Source organism: Drosophila suzukii, chromosome 3 (genome assembly GCF_043229965.1).
Source record: "Drosophila suzukii chromosome 3, CBGP_Dsuzu_IsoJpt1.0, whole genome shotgun sequence".
Lineage (NCBI taxonomy): Eukaryota > Metazoa > Arthropoda > Insecta > Diptera > Drosophilidae > Drosophila > Drosophila suzukii.
In genome coordinates this window covers 83488177-83511738 of record NC_092082.1, presented here as the reverse complement: position 1 = coordinate 83511738, position 23562 = coordinate 83488177, and the positions used below count along the sequence as shown (strand labels likewise).

At 47.5% G+C, this 23562-nt stretch overlaps 6 protein-coding genes across 9 annotated transcripts in view; 4 read left to right on the top strand and 2 right to left on the bottom strand.

Annotated features, from left to right (window-relative positions):
* LOC108014587 (atrial natriuretic peptide receptor 1) overlaps window positions 1-2108 on the top strand; it is a 42806-nt gene extending 40698 nt beyond the window's left edge. For all 4 annotated transcript variants that reach the window (XM_036817414.3, XM_036817417.3, XM_065866912.2 and 1 more), the window contains one exon: window positions 39-2108. In XM_036817414.3, coding sequence (XP_036673309.3) covers window positions 39-1653 — 1615 coding nt within the window. In that variant the 3' untranslated portion in view covers window positions 1654-2108. The remainder of the gene's footprint in view (window positions 1-38) is intronic.
* Window positions 2109-2400: 292 nt separating this feature from the next.
* On the top strand, window positions 2401-6188 carry Hmt-1 (ABC transporter ATP-binding protein/permease Hmt-1). Its single transcript, XM_017080742.4, has 6 exons — window positions 2401-2537; window positions 2917-3232; window positions 3287-3486; window positions 3549-3874; window positions 3939-4343; window positions 4576-6188. Exons 2-6 carry the CDS (start codon window positions 2933-2935, stop codon window positions 5937-5939), a joined length of 2595 nt encoding a protein of 864 aa, XP_016936231.4. The 5' UTR covers window positions 2401-2537; window positions 2917-2932; the 3' UTR covers window positions 5940-6188.
* A 340-nt stretch (window positions 6189-6528) lies between these two features.
* cv-d (crossveinless d) lies at window positions 6529-16331 on the top strand. Its single transcript, XM_036817300.3, has 15 exons — window positions 6529-6808; window positions 7159-7358; window positions 8147-8374; window positions 8563-9535; window positions 9632-10022; window positions 10079-10298; window positions 10597-10828; window positions 10890-11392; window positions 11611-11726; window positions 11790-11916; window positions 11973-12218; window positions 14912-15055; window positions 15124-15303; window positions 15368-15966; window positions 16025-16331. The coding sequence occupies exons 1-15, from the start codon at window positions 6778-6780 to the stop codon at window positions 16263-16265; spliced, it is 4431 nt and encodes a 1476-aa protein (XP_036673195.3). The 5' UTR covers window positions 6529-6777; the 3' UTR covers window positions 16266-16331.
* Window positions 12213-14089, bottom strand: LOC118877671 (arginine kinase). The gene is made up of 3 exons (XM_036817301.3): window positions 13856-14089; window positions 13543-13793; window positions 12213-13487 (listed from the first exon to the last, which is right to left on the bottom strand). Exons 1-3 carry the CDS (start codon window positions 13862-13864, stop codon window positions 12374-12376), a joined length of 1374 nt encoding a protein of 457 aa, XP_036673196.1. The 5' UTR covers window positions 13865-14089; the 3' UTR covers window positions 12213-12373.
* An 86-nt stretch (window positions 16332-16417) lies between the features above and the next one.
* Window positions 16418-23463, bottom strand: spn-E (spindle E). Its single transcript, XM_017080731.4, has 11 exons — window positions 23186-23463; window positions 22877-23119; window positions 20310-21043; window positions 19575-20227; window positions 19321-19454; window positions 18674-19263; window positions 18462-18609; window positions 17264-18400; window positions 17073-17194; window positions 16796-17008; window positions 16418-16733 (listed from the first exon to the last, which is right to left on the bottom strand). Exons 1-11 carry the CDS (start codon window positions 23384-23386, stop codon window positions 16601-16603), a joined length of 4308 nt encoding a protein of 1435 aa, XP_016936220.4. The 5' UTR covers window positions 23387-23463; the 3' UTR covers window positions 16418-16600.
* Pbp45 (proximal sequence element A Pbp45) lies at window positions 21305-22576 on the top strand. Its single transcript, XM_017080733.4, has one exon. It carries the CDS (start codon window positions 21401-21403, stop codon window positions 22487-22489), a length of 1089 nt encoding a protein of 362 aa, XP_016936222.4. The 5' UTR covers window positions 21305-21400; the 3' UTR covers window positions 22490-22576.
* Window positions 23464-23562: the final 99 nt, after the last annotated feature.

The following is a 23562-nucleotide window of genomic DNA, read 5'->3' as shown; positions in this document are numbered from 1 at the left end:
ATTCATTCTGTATTAACCCCGTTGTGCTTTTATCGCAGGGACAACGAAACGGGCAACATTGTGGATAATCTCCTAAAGCGCATGGAGCTGTACGCCAACAATCTGGAGGAGCTGGTGGAAGAGCGCACCCAAGACTACCACGAGGAGAAGAAGAAATGCGAGAAGCTGCTCTACCAACTGCTCCCGCAGAGCGTGGCCGCCCAGCTCATCAGCGGACAGCCCGTGGTGGCAGAGACCTTTGACCAGGTGACGATCTACTTCAGTGACATCGTGGGCTTCACGGCCATCTCGGCGGAGAGCACGCCCATGCAGGTGGTGCAGTTCCTCAACGATCTGTACACCTGTTTCGATTCTATTGTGGAGAACTTCGATGTCTATAAGGTAGAGACGATTGGTGATGCGTACATGGTTGTGTCCGGTCTGCCTATACGAAATGGGAACCAGCATGCGCGGGAGATAGCCCGTTTGGCTCTGGCCCTGCTGGAGGCGGTACACAACTTCCGGATCCACCATCGACCGGAGGATCGGCTGAAGCTGAGGATTGGCCTGCACACAGGAGCTTGTGTGGCCGGAGTGGTGGGTCTGAAGATGCCACGCTACTGCCTCTTTGGAGATACCGTGAACACAGCCTCTCGGATGGAGTCCAATGGTGAGGCACTAAAGATCCACATCAGTGAGACCACCAAGGTGGCGCTGGATGAGTTCGGCACCTTTGTGACCACTCGGAGGGGCTTTGTGCCCATGAAGGGAAAGGGTGAGATGCTCACCTACTGGCTGGAGGGCGAAGTGCCCCGCCCCGACTCCATGATCTCGCCCAGCAAGCTGATGCTCACGCGCCGCTCCTCGCTGAGGCAGCCACAGCGGAGCCAGTCGCATCACCTCCACAAACAGTACTCCGAATTGGTGGTGGCCTCACCTCCACCGCCACCTACAATCGCCCTGCCACCGCCACCGCCGCCGTCCAAGGATTCGCCTAATCTCCGCGTAAAACGCAAGATCAGCTCCAGCTCGCCCAAGCTAAATGGCGGCGGCTTCGACTACCACAAGACTGAGAACCTCTATTTGGATGCGGCGGCTGCCCAACGAACCTGCGACATCTATAGCAGCCGGAGCCTGCGGGACATGGAGGAGACCTCCGACAGCTGGGAACTGGCCCACTTCCGGCTGCCGCTGAGCGGAGCACTCAAGAGCCATCATCACCTCAACAACAACAATAGCCACGGCTATGTGCACTCGAATTCCAGCTCCAATCTGAGCGGCATCCTGCAGCCACCGTCACTGGGTGGTGGTGGCCAACGGAGTCGGCTGAAGCCCTCGCCCACGATCTCAACGCTGCTGACTAGCGCCCGGAGTGAGGCGAATGCCTCTCCGGGTCCCGAAACGGGCAGCATGGGCAGTGGCCAGCTGAGGATTAAGTTCGCAGAAGGGGATGAGACTCCCCTGCTCCAGTCTACCACCTCACCAGCGCCACCTGTCGCTCCTTCTCCGATTCCACCGATGGTGACCGCCAGTCCGCAGCGGAGCAGCAGTGGCCCAAACATTCCGGCGGACAGCAACCACTACGGCTTCCTGGTGAAGAGCTACAAGCAGCAGTGCCCACCGGTGGCGGGCAGTGCCGTCACCCAGCCGCTGCTGGCCAAGATCAACTCATAGCTGTATGCGGGGGAGTCGGCTCCCTCTCCACTGTAATCATATGCATATTAAATGTACTTGTTTGTGATAATAAGTTAAACCCAAGTTGAACAAGTTAGTGGTTAGTCGACAGTCGACCGAATCAAATTCGAAATTCGTACGGGAACTCTTGTAAAATGTTTCGTAGTTTTTAGCCACCCTTTCCCTTTCCCCTTAATCATAAGTAGCGAATTTTACATGTTACCAAACCTCAAAAACAAAAAACACTCGATGTAAATAGCAATTTACTACCAATCAATTTGTTCCTTGTGCTTTGAATATATTCATTCTCTCCAAACTCAGACAATTAGTTTAGAGTAGATATTACCTAGAGATAAGCGTAGACCATTTGTGAAAATTTCTTGTATGTAAAGTATTAGACGATTATAAATATTTATTTTGAAAATTGACGAATAAAGAAATCTATATGAACTAAATATATTCCAATGTAATTGAGATGGAAAAAGTGTTTTTAAAAGAATTATGTGGGAGAATACAATATGTTTGGAAATGATATCAAATGTTACAGTTTTAATAAGAAATAATAAAAAAGTTTTTTAAATAATTGTTTTAATTACATAAATTTCGAAATATAAGAGAGTAAAGAAATGGTCAATCGATAAGAACACAGTTTTAAAAATCAAGTTGAGCGCCAAACTGAAAATCAGGGATGGAAAGTAGCGTGACCGTTTATAGAAATAGAAATGTTACTAATGTGACAAAAAAAAAACTAAACCCTTGGACCAAGATTATTTTTGTTGATCGTTGAGTGGGCCGGAGTTGTCCGCGAGTTTTCCGTTAATTGAGTTATCACCTGGTACATTACTGACTACAGTGTTCACTCCAGTGCGTGACTTTCATAGCGGGTAAGAGGGCAAATAGTTTCTAAAACTATTTCATCGAGCATACGCAACATTGCATAATTTAGCATATCCAATGGGCTGAATGAATTGCAATTTATTCGACTAGCCGACCCTAACACCGAATCCCTTGGTGCCGTGCTGTAAAAGTTCTTAATAAAATATAATCACACATCAGATTTTGCGCACCGCTTACCTGGAGGCAGAAAAAATAGAGTGGTTTCCCTTTTGGGGGCGTCTGATAATTCGGGTGAATAATTGCGACACCCCCATAAAACAAAGCAATTGTGCTCACCGAGCTGTTTCAGTCACAGCTCCACTTTATCTGGCACGTTTCTATCAGAGCTTATCGTTGATTAATTTGCTTTCCCTCGTCGCCTGGCAGGAACCCGGAATACATCATGTTGTACTGCCCGCCCAACGTGACCCTCAGCGAGGTCTGGACGCAGCATGGCATCTCCCACTGCTTCATGGACACCGTGGGACCGTCCGTCTACGGCGGTTTCCTGCTGATCTTCGGTTGCATCCAGTTGCTCATGTACCGGAAGTATGCCACCCGGATAACGGATCCCACGCAAATCTCCAAGTCCCGATTGTTCGCCCTGCAGCTCTTCCTTTTGCTACTGCTCCCGGTTTTGGCAGCATTGCGATTCCTGATGAACGCACGTATTTATCCGGATAGTGCGGTCTATGGGTATATGGTGAGTTTCATTATCTCCAGGGGAATCGTATAACTGACCCATCTCCATCCCCAGATCTTCTCCACTTGCGTTATCTGCTTTTCGTACCCGTTCAGCATCTGTCTGATACTCAAGGAGCGATATTACCAGCTGCCTTCGATGCCCACCCGTGGTCATGGTCTCATCCTGCTGCTCTTCTGGACACTGGCTTTCATCAACGAGTCGCTGGCCTTCATCAATCTGCGCCACGAGGACTGGTGGTTCCATCTGAAAACGTAATTCCTTGAGTTAATAACGAAAAACATTGAACTATAGTTATAGCTATTACTTTCCTCAGAAACAAGGATCAAATTGAGATGGGTCTGTTTGTCACCCGGTTCCTCTGCTCACTGCTCATCTTTGTTTTGGGTCTGAAGGCTCCTGGCATTATGGCCCCCTACAATCCACATCAGCAGCTTGAGAACGACGCCTCCAGCGAATCGCAGGGAAACGTGCGGACAGGATCGGCTTTCAGGAATGGCTGGCGCAAGCTGAGCACCGTGTTTCCCTACCTTTGGCCCAGAAAGAATCTGGCCCTGCAGATGGCCGTCATCGTTTGCATTTTACTGCTGCTGGCCGGCCGAGTCATTAAGTTGTTTTTGCCGATTTATCGCAAGAAATTGGGTAGGTCAGGGTTTTGTGGGGGCATTAAGTTGAGTAATTCATTGCTAATCTCCTGTCTCTACAGTGGACAGTCTCACCATTGCGCCGATCCTCTTCCGCTGGGACTTTGTGCTGGTTTACGTTGGGTTGTCCTTCCTCCAGGGCGGCGGCACTGGCGGCATGGGTCTGTTCAATAACCTCCGCACCTTCCTCTGGATACGGGTTCAGCAGTACACGACCCGGGAGATTGAGATCGAGCTCTTCCGGCATCTGCACCAGCTCTCGCTGAGATGGCATTTGCAGCGGAAAACGGGCGAGGTGCTGCGTGTCATGGATCGCGGCACGGATTCCATCAACAATCTTCTCAACTATATTGTCTTCTCAATTGCACCCACCATTCTGGATCTGCTCGTGGCAGTGGCCTACTTTATATACGCTTTCAACTGGTGGTTTGGCTTGATCGTCTTCCTCACCATGTTCCTGTATATAGGTAAGGGATTCGAATTATTTATAATCATTATTTGTAGGAGCTGTTCTGGTTTTCATGTATGCGTATTAATAACAATAAGATACGGAGTTTCTTATGCGTAAGCAAATCTTTTTATAAACCCCAAGCCAGATAAGCAATTTTATGACGAATCGTTATCGTTAATATCTGAAAACCAAAACAGCTCTCAAATAGTAAATATATATACACATCAACATACCCCTTTATTTTCCAGCGTCTACCATTGCAATAACCGAGTGGCGCACCAAATACCAGAGGAGGATGAACCTGGCGGACAATGAGCAGCGTGCTCGCAGCGTAGATTCTCTATTGAACTTCGAAACCGTAAAGTACTACGGAGCGGAGCACTACGAGGTGGACTGCTACAGGGAGGCCATTCTGAAGTACCAAAAGGAGGAATTCCTCTCCATGTTGACTCTCAACATACTGAACACCGCCCAGAATGTAATCCTGTGTCTTGGCTTGTTGACCGGATCATTGCTCTGCGTATACTTGGTGGTACATCACCAAACTCTCACCGTCGGCGACTTCGTGCTCTTCTCCACATACCTCATGGAGCTGTATATGCCTCTCAATTGGTTTGGCACTTATTATCGGGCTATTCAGAAGAACTTCGTGGACATGGAGAACATGTTTGATTTGCTGAAGGAGGAGGAAGAGATTGTGGATGCTCCAGGCTGCTCGCCGCTCCTCACAGCCGGCGGCGGCATTGAGTTCTCTAACGTTACCTTCGGCTATTCACCGGAGAAGGTAGTGCTACAAAACGTGAGCTTCACTGTGCCCGCCGGCAAGACGGTGGCCATTGTGGGACCCTCTGGGGCAGGCAAGAGTACCATCATGCGGCTGCTTTTCCGTTTCTATGATGTGCAGACGGGAGCTATCCTGATCGACGGACAAAACATCAAGCTGGTGCAGCAGCAGAGTCTGCGAAAGGCCATTGGAGTGGTGCCCCAGGATACGGTTCTGTTCAACAACACCATATTCTACAACATAGAGTACGCCAAGTTGGGCGCCTCCGATGAAGCCGTCTATGAGGCTGCCCGCGCCGCCGACATTCACGAAAGGATCCTTAGCTTCCCGGACAGCTATGAGACGAAGGTGGGCGAGCGGGGTCTCCGGCTTAGTGGCGGCGAAAAGCAGCGAGTGGCCATCGCCAGGACGCTCCTCAAATCGCCCATCATTGTGCTGCTGGATGAAGCGACCTCAGCTTTGGACACGCACACTGAGCGAAACATTCAAGCTGCTTTGGCCAGAGTTTGCGCCAATCGCACCACCATTATTGTGGCCCATCGGCTGTCCACTGTTATCCACGCGGACGAGATCCTGGTGCTGCAGCAGGGAAGCATTGCAGAGCGGGGCAGGCACGAAGAGCTTGTCCTGCGGGATGGTGGTATCTATGCGGATATGTGGCAGCAGCAGCTGAAAAATCTGGATGCGGAGCAGAGTGGCTCCGACAACGGAGACGCTAGTGCGGACTCGGGATCGGAGAAACGGGGTGCAGGAGGTGCTGGTCCAAGTGGTGCTGGAACGACCGGAGCCCTCTTCAGAGCAGGACATGCTCATGGGGGAGCACGCTAGATTTAAGAGAGACACAAAATACTTTTTGTTATTCCTGATTCCATGTGATTTGTGGTATATTGTTATACGTATGAGCAATTCGTCAAAGTCTAAGTTCGTCTATAAGTAACCCTATACGCTACTCTTATACTTATAAATAACGTAGATTTTTATAGACAGTCTGTGGCAGCGAAAGTGTGTTGCTAATCATAATTTTGAATGTGTCTGGTACCAAATAAATAGCGCAACATTGTGTATTGCTAGTCTGTATTTTTAATGACTCTTGATTGATCTAGGGATTCTCGCTGAAAATTAATTGGATTTTTTAAAAATTCCTTTTTTCATAGTAAGAATATTTTTGAGATCTTAAATATCAGGAGCTCTTTCCTTGACCAATTTGCCAAAAAACCGATTCGATTATCAACAAACCGCTATTTCTCTTAGGGCCTCTGATCAGTGATACATTGAGCTGATGGACGCGGCAAATGTCTATTTATAGGACACTTCAACAGATCGTAAGAGAACGAAGCTGCTCTTCGCAGCATCGATGCTTATCAACGGAACCTCCAGCAAGGCCAACCATCCGGCTGTTAAGTCCGCTCGCCGTCTCAGTCCGAGTTTGGATCGCGAACCGAGCAGACGTTGAGCTGTGATCCGGGAATTAGACGCGTTGGTGATAAAGGAGGAAAAGCGTCGGCTTCTTTGAAACATATCTGATAATACATATATTATATTATATTCATATATATACTGGCTGATATTACCATACAGAGTCTTTGCGCAAAGTGAAAAGTGAAAAGCGTCGGGAAATCTGTGATAAAACGAGTGCCACGACCTCGGAAGGAAGCAGCAGCAGGCCATGAGGCGACTCAAGTGCTCCGTGATCGTGTGTACGTGAGAGTAGAGTAACCTAGTTGATAATCCCAACTGTATCAGAAACTAATAAAAGACCATGACGTAATTACTCATTGACGAGCGCGCATCAAGAAAGCCTCCGAGGAGCAACATTGATTAAAGCGTTTTGCGATCATTCATATATGTGTATATATATTATATATACACATGCACATTTAGTACATATAAGAAAGAAATTCAATTGATAATTGAAGAGTTTATTGCCCATCCGCGGGAATGCGACATAGCGAAAGAGGGTGAAGGCGATCGGTCGGGCGATCGGTGGAGCATCCAATGAATTGAAGTTCAATTTCCCATTCTATCTATCCCTATATCTATCCGGCAGATCTGTTCCTGATCTTCGACGCCGGCCATGCCTTCAGCATCATTGGCCTCAACAAACAGATGCTCTACGAATACGTGGGCAATGTCCTGGTGGGTGCGAAGCCCCAGGACGAGGGCCACCAGGCGCCACCCACCACCGGATGGATAGTGCGGGGCAAGCTGACGCTCCAGCGACAGAGCGAACTGGCCCTGGCTGCGGCGGTAAGTTGTCTAGGATCAGTAAATGTTCCAGGAATGTTTAGTTTTAGGAAATGTTTCGGCTTATCTCCCGCGACCCGGACGATGATTAATTCCATTCCGCTCGGAATAATATTTTTGTTTATACTAAAAAAAACGCGATTGCCTTGTGATCATCACACACTATGTACACCAGATTCAGACAATTGTGCGCTCTCACATAAATCAATTGGAAATCTGTGAAAAATCAAATCAATTTATTGATTTCATTATCAATTTATACGATCCCATCGGGGCATTCTACAGCCTCATTCCCTCCCATTTGCAGCCACTTCTGCTCAGCCTCCGCAGACGAAGAAGAATTCGCAGATGAATTAAAGACAATTTAACCTTTCACAGAGCGACTCGAAAAGAGCGGAGTGGAGTGCCCACAATAAACTGAACTCGGCTGTGGCTGTGAACTTCTTTCATTGAGCCCCCACAGATAATGCCAATACACACATATGTGCATTCCCTACATTCCCTATTCCGTATTCCCTATTCTGTATTCCCTTCCTCCCTTTGTTAATCAGCTCTGATTGTTTTGACTGAGAGCGTTTCGAGTCTAGGAGAGCTAGGAGTAGCCCTCGCTTATCAGGCATCTTGAGAGGCATGTGTGCGCCATATGAATCTGGCGATCTGACTAATTTCTGTTTGCCAGATAAACGGCGATCCGGCTTATCAGCCGGTTCAGTTGGGCCCGACCCTAGTCGATCGGAGATTACAGTATTACTGCAGGGCTTTCCCGGCTAATCGTCTCTGGTCTCTTGCAGCTGGTCATCGACGATGTAACGCTGAACAACTCCGGCGAGAAGTTCCTGCAGAACAAGGAGATGTACCCGCCCTACAAGCCCTTCAAAATCGCCCTCACCGCGGACGGAGCCATCTCGCATGTGGTCTTCAAGGAGGGGGATCCCATCTGGAGCATGAACTTCAAGCGGGCCATCGCTTCAGTTCTTCAGTTCCAGATGAAGTCCAGCGGGGCTTTCGTCGTGGATGAGGTGAGTAAGGAGCCGGAACCGGAGTATAAAATTCATTTTCTGTTCAAAAAGATATTTACAAAAACGGTTAAATTTTAAATATTTTTGATTATCTGTTTATGATTGTTATCAAATATATTTTAAAAATATTGATTTATATACTCTTAACTTTTCTAAAATCTACTAATAACTCGAATTCTTCCCTGAAGCTGGGTATCCACGGCACCTGCCGAACGGAGTACTTCGTGTCCAACAGGACCAACTACATCTCCATCCGCAAGACGCCGGAGGTGAAGACCTGCAAACCGTACTCGGAAGCGGTGCACATCACCCGGAGCAACGTGCCGCCGAATACATGTGAGTTTGATCACCAGAAGAGTGTGATCATTGGCAACGAAGCCATTTACGGAATGTCGCCGCATAACGAGACGGGATACTACCTGAGCATGGCCCATGCCAAGGGCACCACTCTGATCCACACGTTTGAGTCCACGGGAGTGGCTCAGTTCATCAACTCGGAGCTGTTACTCAACTTTGTCAATGAGACGCCCATCGATAATCCCATCGATATTGAAACCTCAATGGCGGCAGAACCTTCTAACCTGGAACTACAGCCTCTGGATCCAAGCGATCCCACTGGCGGCCGAAGTCCGCAGCAGCAGGCGACACTCATGGCCCAAGCGGGCGCACTCCTGGACAGCTTGGCTGAGGGCCTCGAGACCACAGAATTCAAGTTCTCCGAACCCTATGACTCCACTCTTTCCGATGTGATTAAGCTTCTCAGCGAGATGGACTTTGATTCCCTGGCGAAACTCTACGGAGAGGTGGATATCGGCACCTCCTATCGCCAGGAGACCATCCGCAACATCTTCCACGAAATCATTCCGCGCATTGGAACTAAAGCCTCCGTGTTCCTCACCCACCACCTGGTGCTGAACAAGTTGACCAAGCCGCAGGTCGCCGTGCAACTGCTCATACCTATGCCCTTCCACATCTTCGAGCTATCGGCGGAGTTGGTGCAAAAGTGCGAGGACTTTCTAAGCATTGGACCAGGTCTCCCGGATGTACGTCAGGCAGCAATCCTAAGCTTTGCCACACTCGTCCACAACGTATATGTGGCCAAGGGCATCGACAATCATAAGTTTGAGGAATACGTTCAGAAGTACTTCAATTCCTATCTGAGTAAGTGGTACTAGGCCTACATGGAAGCTACCTACACTGAAGTTATAATACCCTCTTTTAAACTAATCCTTTCCTTATTTCTTTTGTGCGTCACAGGCGAGCGCGACTTCGACCAGAAGATGTTGTACCTGCAGGGCCTGAATAACCTGCAGCTGGGCAACGTGGCCAACTATCTGGAGCCCATCGTTCAGGACCCCAACGAGCACGAGGACCTCAAGTTCCAGGCTGCGTGGACGACTCTAGCACTGGCAGATCGCCGTGCGGAGCGGATATACGAGGTCTACTGGCCGATCTTCGAGTCGCGCAACGCCAGCCTGGAGCTGCGTGTGGCCGCCGTCACCCTACTGTTGATTTCCAACCCCACCGCTGCCCGTCTAATCAGCATCCATCGCATCATCCAGAGCGAAACGGACCCGCACATGATAAACTACTACAGGACGACCGTGACGAGCATCTCGGAGACCACATATCCCTGCTATCAGAACCTGTAAGTCATGCCCCTCACTCACCCATCAATTTTCTATTTTAATCTGCTACTTCCAGACGCCGCCTACTGTCCTACATGCACCGCCATCTGCCACAGAAGCCCGAGTCACGCTACTGGGTCACCGGCAACTACATCTTCGACTATCGCGACTCCAAGTTCGGAATCGGAGCGATGCTGCAGGTCTTCCTAGTGGGCGATCCTAAGTCGGACATGCCAGTGGTGGCCTTCTTTAAATTCGACACCGAAGCTCTGGGCAAGTTCACGGGTCAACTGGCGGTGAGTTTATCCTCTGGGGGTTTCTGAAAGTAAGAATACAATTAACATTAACATTTTTAACTTTTGATTTACATTTTATGTGGTTTTTAGACACATGAACAATATATTTTTTATGATTTATATAACTACAAATAATTGAACTTTATAGTTTATACATATACTATAGAATAATATATATTTATTTGAATGTAATTAGGACATTGTTTTGGAAAAATACCTTTAAGGAATATATAATAATAATAATAATAAATAAAGAACAATGAACATCCATGATCTAATCAACCTGATCCCATTCCAGTTGTACATCAAGGCACGTGGATTACCAGACACCATCCTGAACAAGATGCAGCGGCGAAACGCCAGCGATCCATTTACCTTCAAGAGCATCAAGGCGCTTTTGGCCATGTTGCAGGCTCCGATCATCAACTCGAAGGATCTGCACCTGGAGTTCATCCTGCAAATGGAGGGCAAGACGGTGCTGTCCTACTACCTCAATCAGCGGATGTTCCAGCAGCTGACCTACGAAAACAGTGAGTGTGGTGACCTATTACTATCAGCCAGATTTGGATCACATGTGTACGATTCCCGCAGTTCTGGAGCGAATGCAGCAGATCATACGGACAGACAGCCACATCAACATGCAGACGGTGCGCTGGCCATTCATGAATCGTTACACGGTGCCCACAGTGTTGGGAACCTCCTCCGACGTCCTCCTTCAGACCACCGTGCTGACCTCGCTTCGTGGGAATATTACGGAGCAGCGTAGTCCACCGATTACCAGGCACACGCTGGAGATCGACGCCCGCTACTCGTCGTACGCCTCGGTGCGCAGCCGCAGCTACAATCCGTTCCTGAATCTGGACCACGAGATAAACCGGGAGCAGGGCTTCCTCATCTACATCCCCTTCAGCAGCGAGTTGCATCTCAACGAGAGCGACAGCAAGTGCAGGCGCTATTCCTTCTCCAGGCCTCAAAACCTGACCAGTGGCCTATCCTTCAAATCGCGTGCGGTGACCAGGACAAGGGGGTTAATTACCAAGACAGCGTCGGCGCCCTTCGAGGAGATCATGGTGCCCGAGAGTCGATACGATGTGGTGAGTGCTTTTATGGGGTTACGAAAAATAATAAAAATTAAATATTTAAATTAATTAAAATATTGTATTCTTCATATTGAAATATAACAAATTTTATTGCGAGCTGATAATTACAATTCAAAGTATTTAATTAAATAGGTAATAGGAAAAATGAATTAGTTTAAAAAAACTCCAACTTGTCAAAGTTATGATTCTAATGAAGCCTAACCACATTTTAGGTTCAACTCTTTAACTATTCACTGCCGGATCTGGGCGTACGACTGAGCATGAACACCAATCTCAACGAGTTGATTAAGTACCGAGGGATGCTGCTCAAATCCGAGTTCACAGAGAAGTAAGTACCTTCAGTAACTGAAATCCCCATTTACTCCCTAACTAATTGTTATTGTAATTGCAGTGGCTTCTCGGGGAACGTGGTGGTCACCGCGTTGATGTATATATTTGGCTTCACCCAGCTGAGCTCCATTCACCTTGGACACGATCGGAACTTTACGATGTTAATGTACAACGAGAAGACCACCAGAGTGAGAAATTAAATTCGACCAACTAGTATTTAGGCTAACACCCTTAAATCATTCAGATTGAGGGAAACTTTTGTGCCGAAGATGTGTTGAAGACATCAGACCTAAAGGGAAAACAGATTGGCCTGACGCTAGAGCACACAGACCATGTGGACGAAACGCATATTACGGATGGAACACACAAAGTTGATGCTCTCCACCGGTGGAACTTCACCCTGGACGTTCAGGCCTCGACCAAGTCCAACTGGTTCAAGTTGATTGGCCAGATTCAGCGTAATTCCAAGGATGACGAGGATGACTGGAAGGTGAGTGATTGTCTGGGACTACGGGACAAATTTATTTAACCAAAGATACGCTGCTCCTGTTTCTCTATCGTCTGTCTGTATGTGTGAGTATTTTGTATGGTGAAATGGATTGCTTTACGGGCTGTCAAAATTCGGTATATCGGTGTTCGTCGTTTCTAACCCTCCTGTCCGGCTATTTCGAGTTCTTCCTCGGCGTTGATCAGGGCCACAACGCCATCCTGCAGAGTCTTGACCAGCTCGAACTCGGTGAAGCCAAGCTTCCGCTTATTGGATATGTCCATGACTCCGTCTTCCACGGTGGCCAGTTCGCCGCCATCGGTACTGCGTACTTGCAACTGCAGCTCTTCGGCGAGTGCGATCAGACGGTCGGGATCCTTGCTGAGCAGCGGCAAACGAATGTGGACCGAGGCACGCAGGGTCGTGCCCAAATTGGTGGGACAAGCAGTTAGGTTTCCGTAACGCGGATGCCGGGCAAAAGCCAGCGTCTTCTCTAGCTCAGCTAGTCCGTTGACCAGGCGATTGTAAACATCGCCCAAGTCTCCGCACTGTGCCATCGACATGATGTGCACATGGTCCTGACGATTCACCCAAACCAAGAAGGTCTCGGCGGGGTTGTGATAGACACCTCGACCTGTCGGCCAGAACCGATAACAGCCGGCGGAGGTCAGCTTCTCATCACCTCGCTGAAACAGTATATGCCGCTTGACCATCTCGGCCTGGGTCTCGGCATCGATGTCGGCCATCGTCAGGTAGGAGCCAATCAGCTCGCCATCCATTGTCTCAGTGGCCGCACGCACCTTCTCCTCCACCTCGATGAACTGTTTCTCGGTGAGTTTGGGGAAGAAGGGCAAACCCTCGATGTTGCGAGCCAATCTGATTCGCGCGGACAGAATGTATTTGCGCTCCGGATCCAGGTTCTCGATCTCGTCCACGTTGCCAAAGTCTGGGTCCTTCTGCAGCACATCGTTCTCGTTGTCCATCTGGCCATGATAGTCCTTGATGATCGGGTCGAAGATCTTGTTAAAAACGTCGTAGCTGTCGGCATCCGCTGCGTAGATGCCAACGGGCGCCTCGTGGTGCTCGAATCCGGAAACGGCGCAATCGTACAGATAAGCGTCTACTGGCGCTGGAGTGGTGACCAGCATGTACTCCTCCAATAGCTCCGGCGTGAGATATTTGCGCAGCAGGGAGCTGACGTTCTCCTCATCATCCATAAGCGATTTGTAGCCCTCGGTAGTGAGCTCCTGGTACTCCTCCGGTGACTTCTTGCTGTTGGTTATAGTGTTAATTATAGACTGACCATTAATTTCCAATGGTAACTTACATTTGACCACGTAGCCGCTCAAGTTCCTGCTCCAGTTTCGAGATGTGCGTCTTAGCCTCCTCCAGATCGTTCTTCATCACATCGTACTGGGCATCATCCGGGCAGCTTTCGCACATGAACTTGCGTACAAAGCGGATGGCATCCTCCGGTTTATTCTGCTCCTCATACAGCTTGATCAGAGCCTTGCTAAGGGCATCGATGACCCCGGCGCGCTCCAAATACTTTCGATATTGCACGCGTTTCGATTCGATCTAGAGAACCACGAATAGATATCGTTAGAAAAGATTCCCTTTGGTGAGTGGATCTCACTTACCGAAGTCATTTTGCAGTTTGTCCGAGCGAGATTCAAGTAAACATAAATTTATAAACGCAACGCAAAGTAAATGCGAAATGATTCGACAGCACTTGGTATTTTTACAGATTTTTAGCGCGTTCTTATAAAATAAAATAAAAATTGAATTTTTTTCCCAAAATTTTACGACAGGAGAAATTCGTCCGAACAGTAGCGTAACTGGCTGCCTTCTACTGAGCTCCCTCAGTGCCGTATTGATCAAACGAGGCGACTTACGCCGCCAGGCCTGCCTGCCCGACCCGGCTCGGCTCTCAGTCTCGATTCCGGGACGCAAACAACCCACGAATGTGGGCCAACAATTGCGGCAACTACTCGAGTGGTTGGTTGGGTGGGTGGGTTTTCGTTACATTTCGGTCTGGGTAATAAAGTGGCACGCAGGCACAGACGGAAGGGGACGGTACAGTCGGTCAGGATGTGTGTAGGCCCCGCTAATCGTTGCCGCAGTTGTTGTGGCTCCGTTGTCTGCTGTTTCGTCATGGTAATGTTACCCATTCCACCCGGCAAGAACCTCCACTTAACAGCTGAACCCACAATGTCTTGTCTCTACTCTGGTGGCCAGCTATGTAACCATACAAAGCTTACAGGGTGTCACGCCCGCCGCCCAATAAGAGCACTTGACTCGTGTCGGGATTCAAGTGACTTGCTAGCTTTATGTAGAGAACCACACAACTGTGGTTAGAAAAATGAACACCATATAGGAATTATACCCTCATAAGGTCAAAGCATTGATGTAGGTTAAATTGAACAATTATAGATTCATTTTCATAACTAAAACCTATTTTAAACGAACTGGTTCTATATAATCTTGTATTCGGTCTTTTTGATTTGACTTTTAAGGTAAAATAATGTCAATTTAACAATAAATAACAATTAATAAACAAGATGTAATGTAACTAAGACTATTAGTTAAACTGCAATTTACAGTTTATAGGCATACTATACATATGTATAACGAATCCTGAGATTATTGCACTTACCGCTACTGTAACTTGTAACTCATTTGAATTATTTCCTCAGGCCTGCACCAGGTTGACCTATGAACCGTTGGTGTTCACCAAGCGACCTCACACTCTGAATGGCAATGTGGTGTTCGGGTTGGCCAGCGAGGAGAGCGAGTGCCCGGAGAAGGGTTCCGCGGTGCAGTTTGCAGCTAGAGCCGGCGTAAGTGTGAATATTAAGAGCACCAACTCAGTGGATTTAATTGAAATTTAACATTTTCCTGATGACAGCCCTCGGAGCACGCCCGTGCCTTTCTGCGCTCCGACAAGCTCTCGCTGACGGACACCGACTTCTGTCCCAAGGAGGTGCTGAAGTTCTCCCCTATCCCCACGTCCAAGTATTGCAAGCGCAGCAACTTTGAAAACTTTACATCGATCACTCAGTATGACATGGACCTGAAATTTAGTAACGTAAGAATTTGAGATTAGCTTAAATAGTTAATCTAAAAAATGAACTCACCGCTATCTCTTATAGATGCCCGCCTGGTTTGAGTTGTGGTCCAACCGTCTAGACCACCTGGTCTCCGCCTTATCCGCCGACAGGGTGGACAGTCTGCATATGAGTCAGGAGATTAACATATCCATGCACACGCCTCAAGACCAATTCAGGTTGGCGGTTGACGTCAACGGCGTCAAGTGGCGATTCCATCAGATCCCCTTCTTGTACAAACTGGACTCGAAGTTCGACGCTTCGCAAGAACTCACCTACGACTCGGGTCTTAAACGTTCCTGCTCGGTTATCAATGGTATAGTCAACACATTCGATGATCACTTGATCAATCTCAGAGAGATTGCTGTGCGTCCTGATTGCCTAACCCTCCTGGTGGCCGACTGTTCACCGCTGCCCCAGATGGCAGTGTTCGTTACGCCATCGCCTGTCGAAGGTTTAGAGAGCAACTACGGACTACGTGTCCACATCGGGCAAAACTACTTTAATTTCCCCGCCCGCAAAGACAACAGCAGCCAGCCCTCGGATGAGCCGGTGCGCATATATCTCAACCAGGATCAAACGCCGCACGATGTGCGCCAAAAACCCTACCAGTGGCCCCTCGAGGCTAGCGACTACGACTTCCGGTAAGTGTGATCACTAGCTGAGTTATATATTATCTCGTATAAAATATCCTGTTTTTAGCGTGGAGCTAAACGAGCAAAACATTTTGATTGTGGAGTACACGCAGCTGGCCTCTACCATCCAGTTCGACCTTTACAACATCCTTAACTTTGAGATCTTCGGCGTGTACAAACACCAGATGTGTGGGCTGTGCAGCAATCCTCTCAACCACATGCAGAACTATACGATCTGCGAGCTGGAGGCGAGCACTCCGACTCCCGTTCCTCTGCCGAAATCTTCCGATGTAGTTGTAGTTGCATAAATATAATGTGAGAGTTTAATCTAAAATAAAAGAGAAAAGAATCCCAGAGAAGGGAGTACATGCAAATCTCCTGGCTTGGATTTTCATATATGTTATATTAGATAGGATATTATAAGTTACCTAATAGTTTACATCGTTAATTTTTCAATCAATTAACTGGGATTCATGTCTTTATATTTTATGATATAATGGTATACATAACGAAAAATAAGGTAACAGGTGTTTCTGTGGTTACAAATGGAGATCAATAAGTATGAAAATTAGTTGAAAATAATATAGTTTTCTGTCTTTCAAATGTGAAAAAACAACGTGATTTAATGTCATCATAACCGTCTTTACTGATGGTGATAGTCGATTTGCTTTTCGCGATCGCGATGCAATTGAGTGAGGAGATGCATACGCAGCTGGGGAACCGACTCCAACAGCTGGTTGCACAGTTTGCAAGTCATCGGAGCTAAAACCCCTTCGCTGGAATGTGATTAAAATAATAACTAGGAGAATGTTCTTGCAAATTAGTATTTGAGTCTTACAAGTTTCGCCACTCGTACAGCTTGTTGCAATTCTCCACCATTTGCATCACGTGATCCATATCCTCTTCTACGAGCTCCGTAATGCTGTGCATCGGGAATATGGCCCGCTTGCCGAACGGCTCAGCCTGCTTTGCCAAATCCTCATTTTTCTCCCATACGTAGTCCGAGTTGCTCGAATTTATTTCGATGTAACTACGATCCTTGGACAGAAGCCTTAAGATTACAATTTAAATTTCTTATTCAATAAAAAAACAATTAATAAATAAAGCAATATTACCGATTGATCAGGGTGCGCAGGTGAGTGTATATAGAAACACGTTCATTAACACTAACCGCTGGATGATTTTCGTCCTTAAAGTTGAAAAAGACACTATCGATATAATAGCGCATTTGGTTGATCTAAAATAAATTTTTCAAAGCAAAAATAAATACTATATTGTAATCATTGTTAGAGCTTAACGCTCTTACCAGGTTAACATCATCTTCGAGAATATTGACGTCCAAATTAATGACCATGTCGTGCTCTTCAAAATAAGGCTCATTGGTTTCCGGATCGCAACCCATTCCCGCCAGGATAGACACATACCTAGTTCCAGCTTTGTTGCATTTGAGCTGCATGGTGGGACAGAAGAGCATAGCCATGAGGGCACCAAATCCGTGTATATTGGGCATCAATGTGGTTCCACGGGCGGTCAGAGTCTGCCGATCGACACTCTCCACGGTTGCGTGGGCCACAATCATCTGATCGTGCTGATCCTGCGGATCTGCGTCCAGGAGAACCGCATTAACCGAAGAAGTATCTATTTTAACCGATTTCCACATTCCCACACGAATGGTGGAGTACATGGTCGTCTCCAACGGACTGTAAGGTCCCTTCAGCATTACAATATTGTTGCATTTATCCAGCGGAGGCGGTGGCAGGTCCTGGTCTTGGGGCAGCAGGCAGGATCGCAGGTACTCTTCATTGATTCTCTGACGTTCGGCGAAGGTCGAGTAGCGGGCAGATTCTTGTCTGCGCAAGCGGAAGTCATGATCCTGTCGAGACATGAAATCTTCGTCGGCCCGGCGAGCCAACTTGAGTTCCACAAGCTTCTCGTTGAGTAAGCCATCGCGCATGTGAATTAAAACAGCAGCAACATTATTAAACAGCGAATAGACCTCGATATCAATGCGACCACACTTGGCCACCGCTTTAAGTTTATCATTCGCCGCGCTAGGCCAACGGTTGTTGGCGGCAACCACCATAGACGGTTGAACGAGCGCCAACCTGCACTCAAACACACGTGGTGGCAAGTCTCCGTACTGACTTAACAGCTCATCCGGCATCAGACGCAGCTGCTCAATGGGCAGCAAAGCGCAGTCTCCATAATCAATGAAACGGACATAGAACATCGGCTGGCGATTGCTCTGGTTCTCGGGTCGGATCACTGTGGCGCGCTGGAATTGACTGTCCCGCTTGGCCAGCACCATCATGCCCTTTGTGATGGCACCGGCACTAAAGACATGATTTCGCAGTTGCTGCGAGGCATTAAAGATCTCAGACATGTTGCGAATGCACTCTGCAAAGGATTGAGGCTGGAAGTAAAACTTCCCACAGCTGACAATCTGTAAAAGGCAGAAGTTTAAATTCAGAATATTTCCAAACTTTAAAGCTTAACCAACTAACGCAAGTTATCAAGCCAGTAACAGTCTTATCGTAGACAGATGGTAGGGCAAGCAGCTCTACATTTATGGACTTTGTGGGAGGAATCCAACAGCCATCAATCACTTCTCCAATCTTTCGCTGCTGTACGTAGTTCATAAACTTAGTCTGCCTAAAATGTTTAAATTTAAAATCTCATTAATTTTAGTCATCATACTAGTGTAAATAATACTCACTCCATAATGCGTATTGGTCGTTGCAAGCGATCAACTCTCATCCTAACCGCCTTGTAAACTTCGCTTTGGATTCTGCCCGAAACGTTGTCCATCTTTAATGCATCTGCATTGCAATCGTCGTGCTTGAAAGTGACGAATACCTTTTCAGAGCCGTGTTGAAAGGTAACATCGATGTTTTCCGGCGGGATCTTTGACTCCCGAAAGAGTTCCTTAATCCGCCTAGTGTACAGCTCGCCCATAATACCGGGTTTGTAGTTTGTAAAATAGACGGTGCGACAGGGATCGTGCCCCGATATCACCTGGTACATATCGCGATCTGGTTCCACACACGGCCCCTTCGAGCGCATGAAATAATTGGGATAGAAAGCGCCAGCGATGATCACTTTAAGGATGATCGATCTCTCGCGTTCGGACAACTTTTGGCTAGCAACAGCTGTAAACGGGACCAGGCCTAGTTTTTCGCATCGCACTCGTAGCTCCTGCACCAGCAGGTGCATTTCCTTGAGCGATCGCAGGGAGACGTGGAAGCGATTTGCCCAGCGAATAGCAGACTCCTGCTCGTGGCCAACTTCCACCATGTTTAAATATGTCTAACGAATCATACAATTCTAGTTAATTCAAAAAAGGTTCAAAATTCTAGTACTAACCAGATAAACGCGCCAAATGGCCACCAAGTCGGAGCCAGATCCATCAGCAAAAATATAGTGCATCCAAAATGACTCGCATTTTTTATGTCTGCCACCTTCATCAACATACAAGCCACGCATCGATAAGCCAGCGGCTGTAAAACATTAGAACCAATACGATTGCAATTTAAGACATTTCCTCCATGATTATAATCAGTGAGATTCAATTCAACCGCCTTTTTCCATATAATCATGTTTCACTTCTTCATGCTCACCTATGATAATCACTTCCTCGAGTAAGTTGAACACATAGCCCAATATGATCAGACGCGACAGACGAGTGTCCAACGGGAGCCGAGCCATGATGGTGCCCCAGTAGGTAATATCACCATCCATCTCGTTGTAGACACCATCCACAGTAGGAAATAGTGCACCCACCTCCTTCAGCAGCAATATGGTGTTCCGTATATCCGAGAGATTGGGTGGAGAAAGCGCCAAGGCCAACAGCTCAACTGGTGATCCCATTTCCAGCTCTTTGGCCCTGAGCACCGAATTTTGCAAGGGCAGACGCAACATTTCTGGTATCCCAAACTCAGACATTTCCGTTTGGTAAAAGGATTTATTGACCATACGGTAGACACGTCCACTCCGGAGACGGCCAACACGCCCGGCACGCTGGCGACAATTGGCCTTGGAGGCCCAGGTCAGGCGGAGAGAGGAGAAGCTGGTGGCTGTATCGGTGACCAGCACTTTGGTAAGACAGAAATCAATTACATAGGACACATCTGGCACTGTGATGGAGCTCTCAGCGATGTTGGTGGTCAGAATGATCTTGCGGTAACCCAGAGGCGGTGGGTGGAAAACATCCCTTTGGTTCTCCGGGGTCATCAAAGAAAAGCAGCGTACAATAAAAATCTTAATATTTCGGCTGTAATGAAATCATTGAAATCGATATCAACAGATGAATTATATCATAGAAAACAATTAAGTGTAACAAATTGATAGCTTACTCATCCTGCAACATTGTAGTAATGTTTTGAGCCATGGTGTCAATTTCGTAGACGCCTGGCAGAAAGATAAGCACAGCTCCATGGCTTACGGCCTCGTCGTAGTTTACGCGTGACTGTTTCGCATCATCCCGTTCCATGTTGTCAATAACCATAATAATCTTTACCGCCGCCCTGTAGCCGTCGTCGGAGATGCGTGGAATGTACGGATCATGATCCACCTCTTCTTTCCACTTAATACCCTTCAGTTGGTCGCGGTAGAACTTCTCGATCGAGTGTTTTCGTCCATGACTGGCGGTGATTACCGGCGGAATCGACTGCGAGGTGGTAAAATAGTCCGACAGTTCCGTGGCATCGATAGTGGCCGACATCAGGATGATCTTCACGTGACGCGAGTTTGTGGCCAACAGGCGGCGCACTACAATCAGCAGAAAGTCCATGTCCTGGTCTCTTTCATGTACCTCGTCCAACACGATGTGGGTGTAGTGGGTAAGTGTCTTGTTGTTAATCAGGTTGTTAAGTAGCACACCGGTGGTGCAGTATAGAAGGCGGGTGTCCTCCAGAGTAGATGGACGATGCAGACCCACCTGGTAGCTGCACACGGTGTCTGCCTGCCATTGGCGCTCTTGGCACACTCTGTTGGCTATAGAAATGGCAGCTATGCGTCGAGGTTGGGTAACCACAATGTTGCAGTATTGGCCGCTCTTGAAACCCTCGTCCAAAATGTATTGGGGCACCTAAAGGACAGACAGACAACAAGTAATTCAATAGACTACCAATATTTATACAATTTGCTAGCCGTATTAGTGTGATTATATAGAGACATTATTATTTGAACAACTATAAATATAAAACTATCCTATTTCTAAAAGGTGCCTCAATAGCATTTGGATAAATGATACATTTTTAAAAATTAACCGTTTCGTGCGTTTTTTGAAAGTCCCCTCATAAAAATTATCAACACTAAACGATTACCGATAGATTCCAATAAGTGTTGTAAAACACTTAAACCGGCGAGTCGAATTGTTTACATTTTTGTACCTGTTTGATTGGATTTCCAAATGCAAACTAAATCAGCCCAAATCTGAGCCACAATGGAGTTGAATGTCTTCGACGATTGCTGGGAGTTGGTGCAGCGATTCCAGAGACTGGTAAACGATGGCGAAAACTGCGAGTTCGAGACGTTCTGCCGTTGCTGGCGGGATATGCAGTTGCAGCACCTCTTCACCGGCCAGTCGAACCACACAGAGGTGATAGCCACGACTCTGGCGGCCCTGCACGTGGCCAAAAGGCTGTCTTGCTCCCGCCGAACCAGTGGCGACGTATTCGCAGCATCTCGCGCCCAAATGATCGGGGGACTCTTTTTGCTCTACGTGATCTACTACAAGCAGCCCACCCACAACTTTGTCAAGATCGAGGTCTCACCGCGCACCTGGCAGGAACTCACCGATTTCGTCCTGCAGCTGCGGATGGAGAGTCCGGAGCGGAAGGACACCCAGCAGGTGTCCTACATGTTATGGCGCCTCGTCCAGGAGCAGGCCTTCCGCTTTACAGCGCTGGACTACTGCCAGGGATTGGACAACCTGGTGGACTACGACCGACTGGAGATTGTGGCGGGTGCCAAGAGGCAAAAGCAAAGTGCCTTGATGCAGAAGCAACAGCGTCCCAATAACGTCAGTCTCACCTACGAACTAGAGGGCCTGCGAACCCTGGACCTCGCGAGTCAGCCGTTGTGTGATCTGGAGTCGGCGTACAATGCTCAAAAGGCGCAGCTGGCAGGTCAAGAACAGGCTCTGCCGCCCACTCAAATATTTGGCCAGCTGCGCGACGTCTTCGCCGAAATCCAAAGTATATTGGGTGAGAAAAAAAACACTGCAGAAGAGGATCAACCCACAACATCTGCAAACAACCAGTTAGAGGTGCGCCAAAGGGTACGAAACAAGGCCATGTACGGCGTTGAGAAAAGGGAGCCGCAGGAACAGGCGGAAGAGCTGGAAGTGGAACTTGAGGTTAACGAGGCGTATCAGCGGAGGATGTCATCGGCAACCGTGTTCCAGCAGCAGCTGCCCGAGGATGTACAGCGCGAGTATGACGAGATCTATGATTACAGTGATGACGAAGAAGAGGAAGCCGAGGATAGTGAGCTAACAGAGGACGAAGTTCAAGAATTACTGGGCTCCTAAGAAAGTTTATGAAACTTACGATGACAAAGAAATTTTGATCAGTTGAGAATATTGTTGTTTAAATAAAAAAGCTAATTAGATGTAAAATTGAAAAAGTTTCCATATAAATAGATTTAAAAAACAATGGATCAAATATCTCATTGATCTTTAAATACCACAATCCTTATACGAATATATGAAAATTTTTTTTTTAGGAGCGATAAATGGATGTTGAACATTTTCCATAGACTCTTTAATGTCCATGCCTCCTTGACCAATTTTTCCTAATATTCTTTTCTTTTGGCGCTTAAATCTTTAAGCAATCAAATTCCATTTTTAGGTTAGAAATTATAACTGTCTTTGGAATTTTGAAGGTTAGAAAAACGGCGACAGTGTGGCAACGCTCACCTGCGTGGTCTTGCCACATCCCGTTTCGCCCTTGAGAATTACGACCGGATTCGCATTGATGGCCGCCAAAATCTCCTCTCTTTTGGCGTAGATCGGCAGACTTCTGTCGCGATTCAGATTGAATCTGTACTTCTTGTAGTACTCGTCATCCCGCCGGATTTCGAACTCGTCTTCCTCGTCGTCTGTGTCCAAGTCGTTCATGGTGCGATTGCGCTCGCCTTGAGGGCAATCGTCGCGCAGCGTCTGCATTAAATTACGAGTAAATAAACAAAAAGTGCCGACGCAGCAGGCTTTGTGTATGTTTCTTACCCCGTCGAGCCGGAGCTTCTCCTTGGCCACGATTTCGGCGACATAATCAGTGCCGATCACCTCGCGCTTAACCACCTTCGATTCGATGGGATCCACGGCCATGTTGTTCGGATCGCTGCTAATGTAGCCCTGTGGGGCTGCCTCGCGCTTAAACTCCTTCGAAAAGTCGAAGAAATCCATCAGCTCCTGATCGTATTCCATCTTTTTTTCTTAAACAAATCTGTACCCAAAATTTCACAATCCCGCGTAGCGTCTAAAGTTAAACGGTAAATTGTAGTGGTGGGACTTTTGGCCTCAAAGGTGGAAAAAGTCAGAGCCGATATGTATCGATAGTTCGATGTCGTTGCGGGAGCTTTATATTTAGGGTATTCATGTAT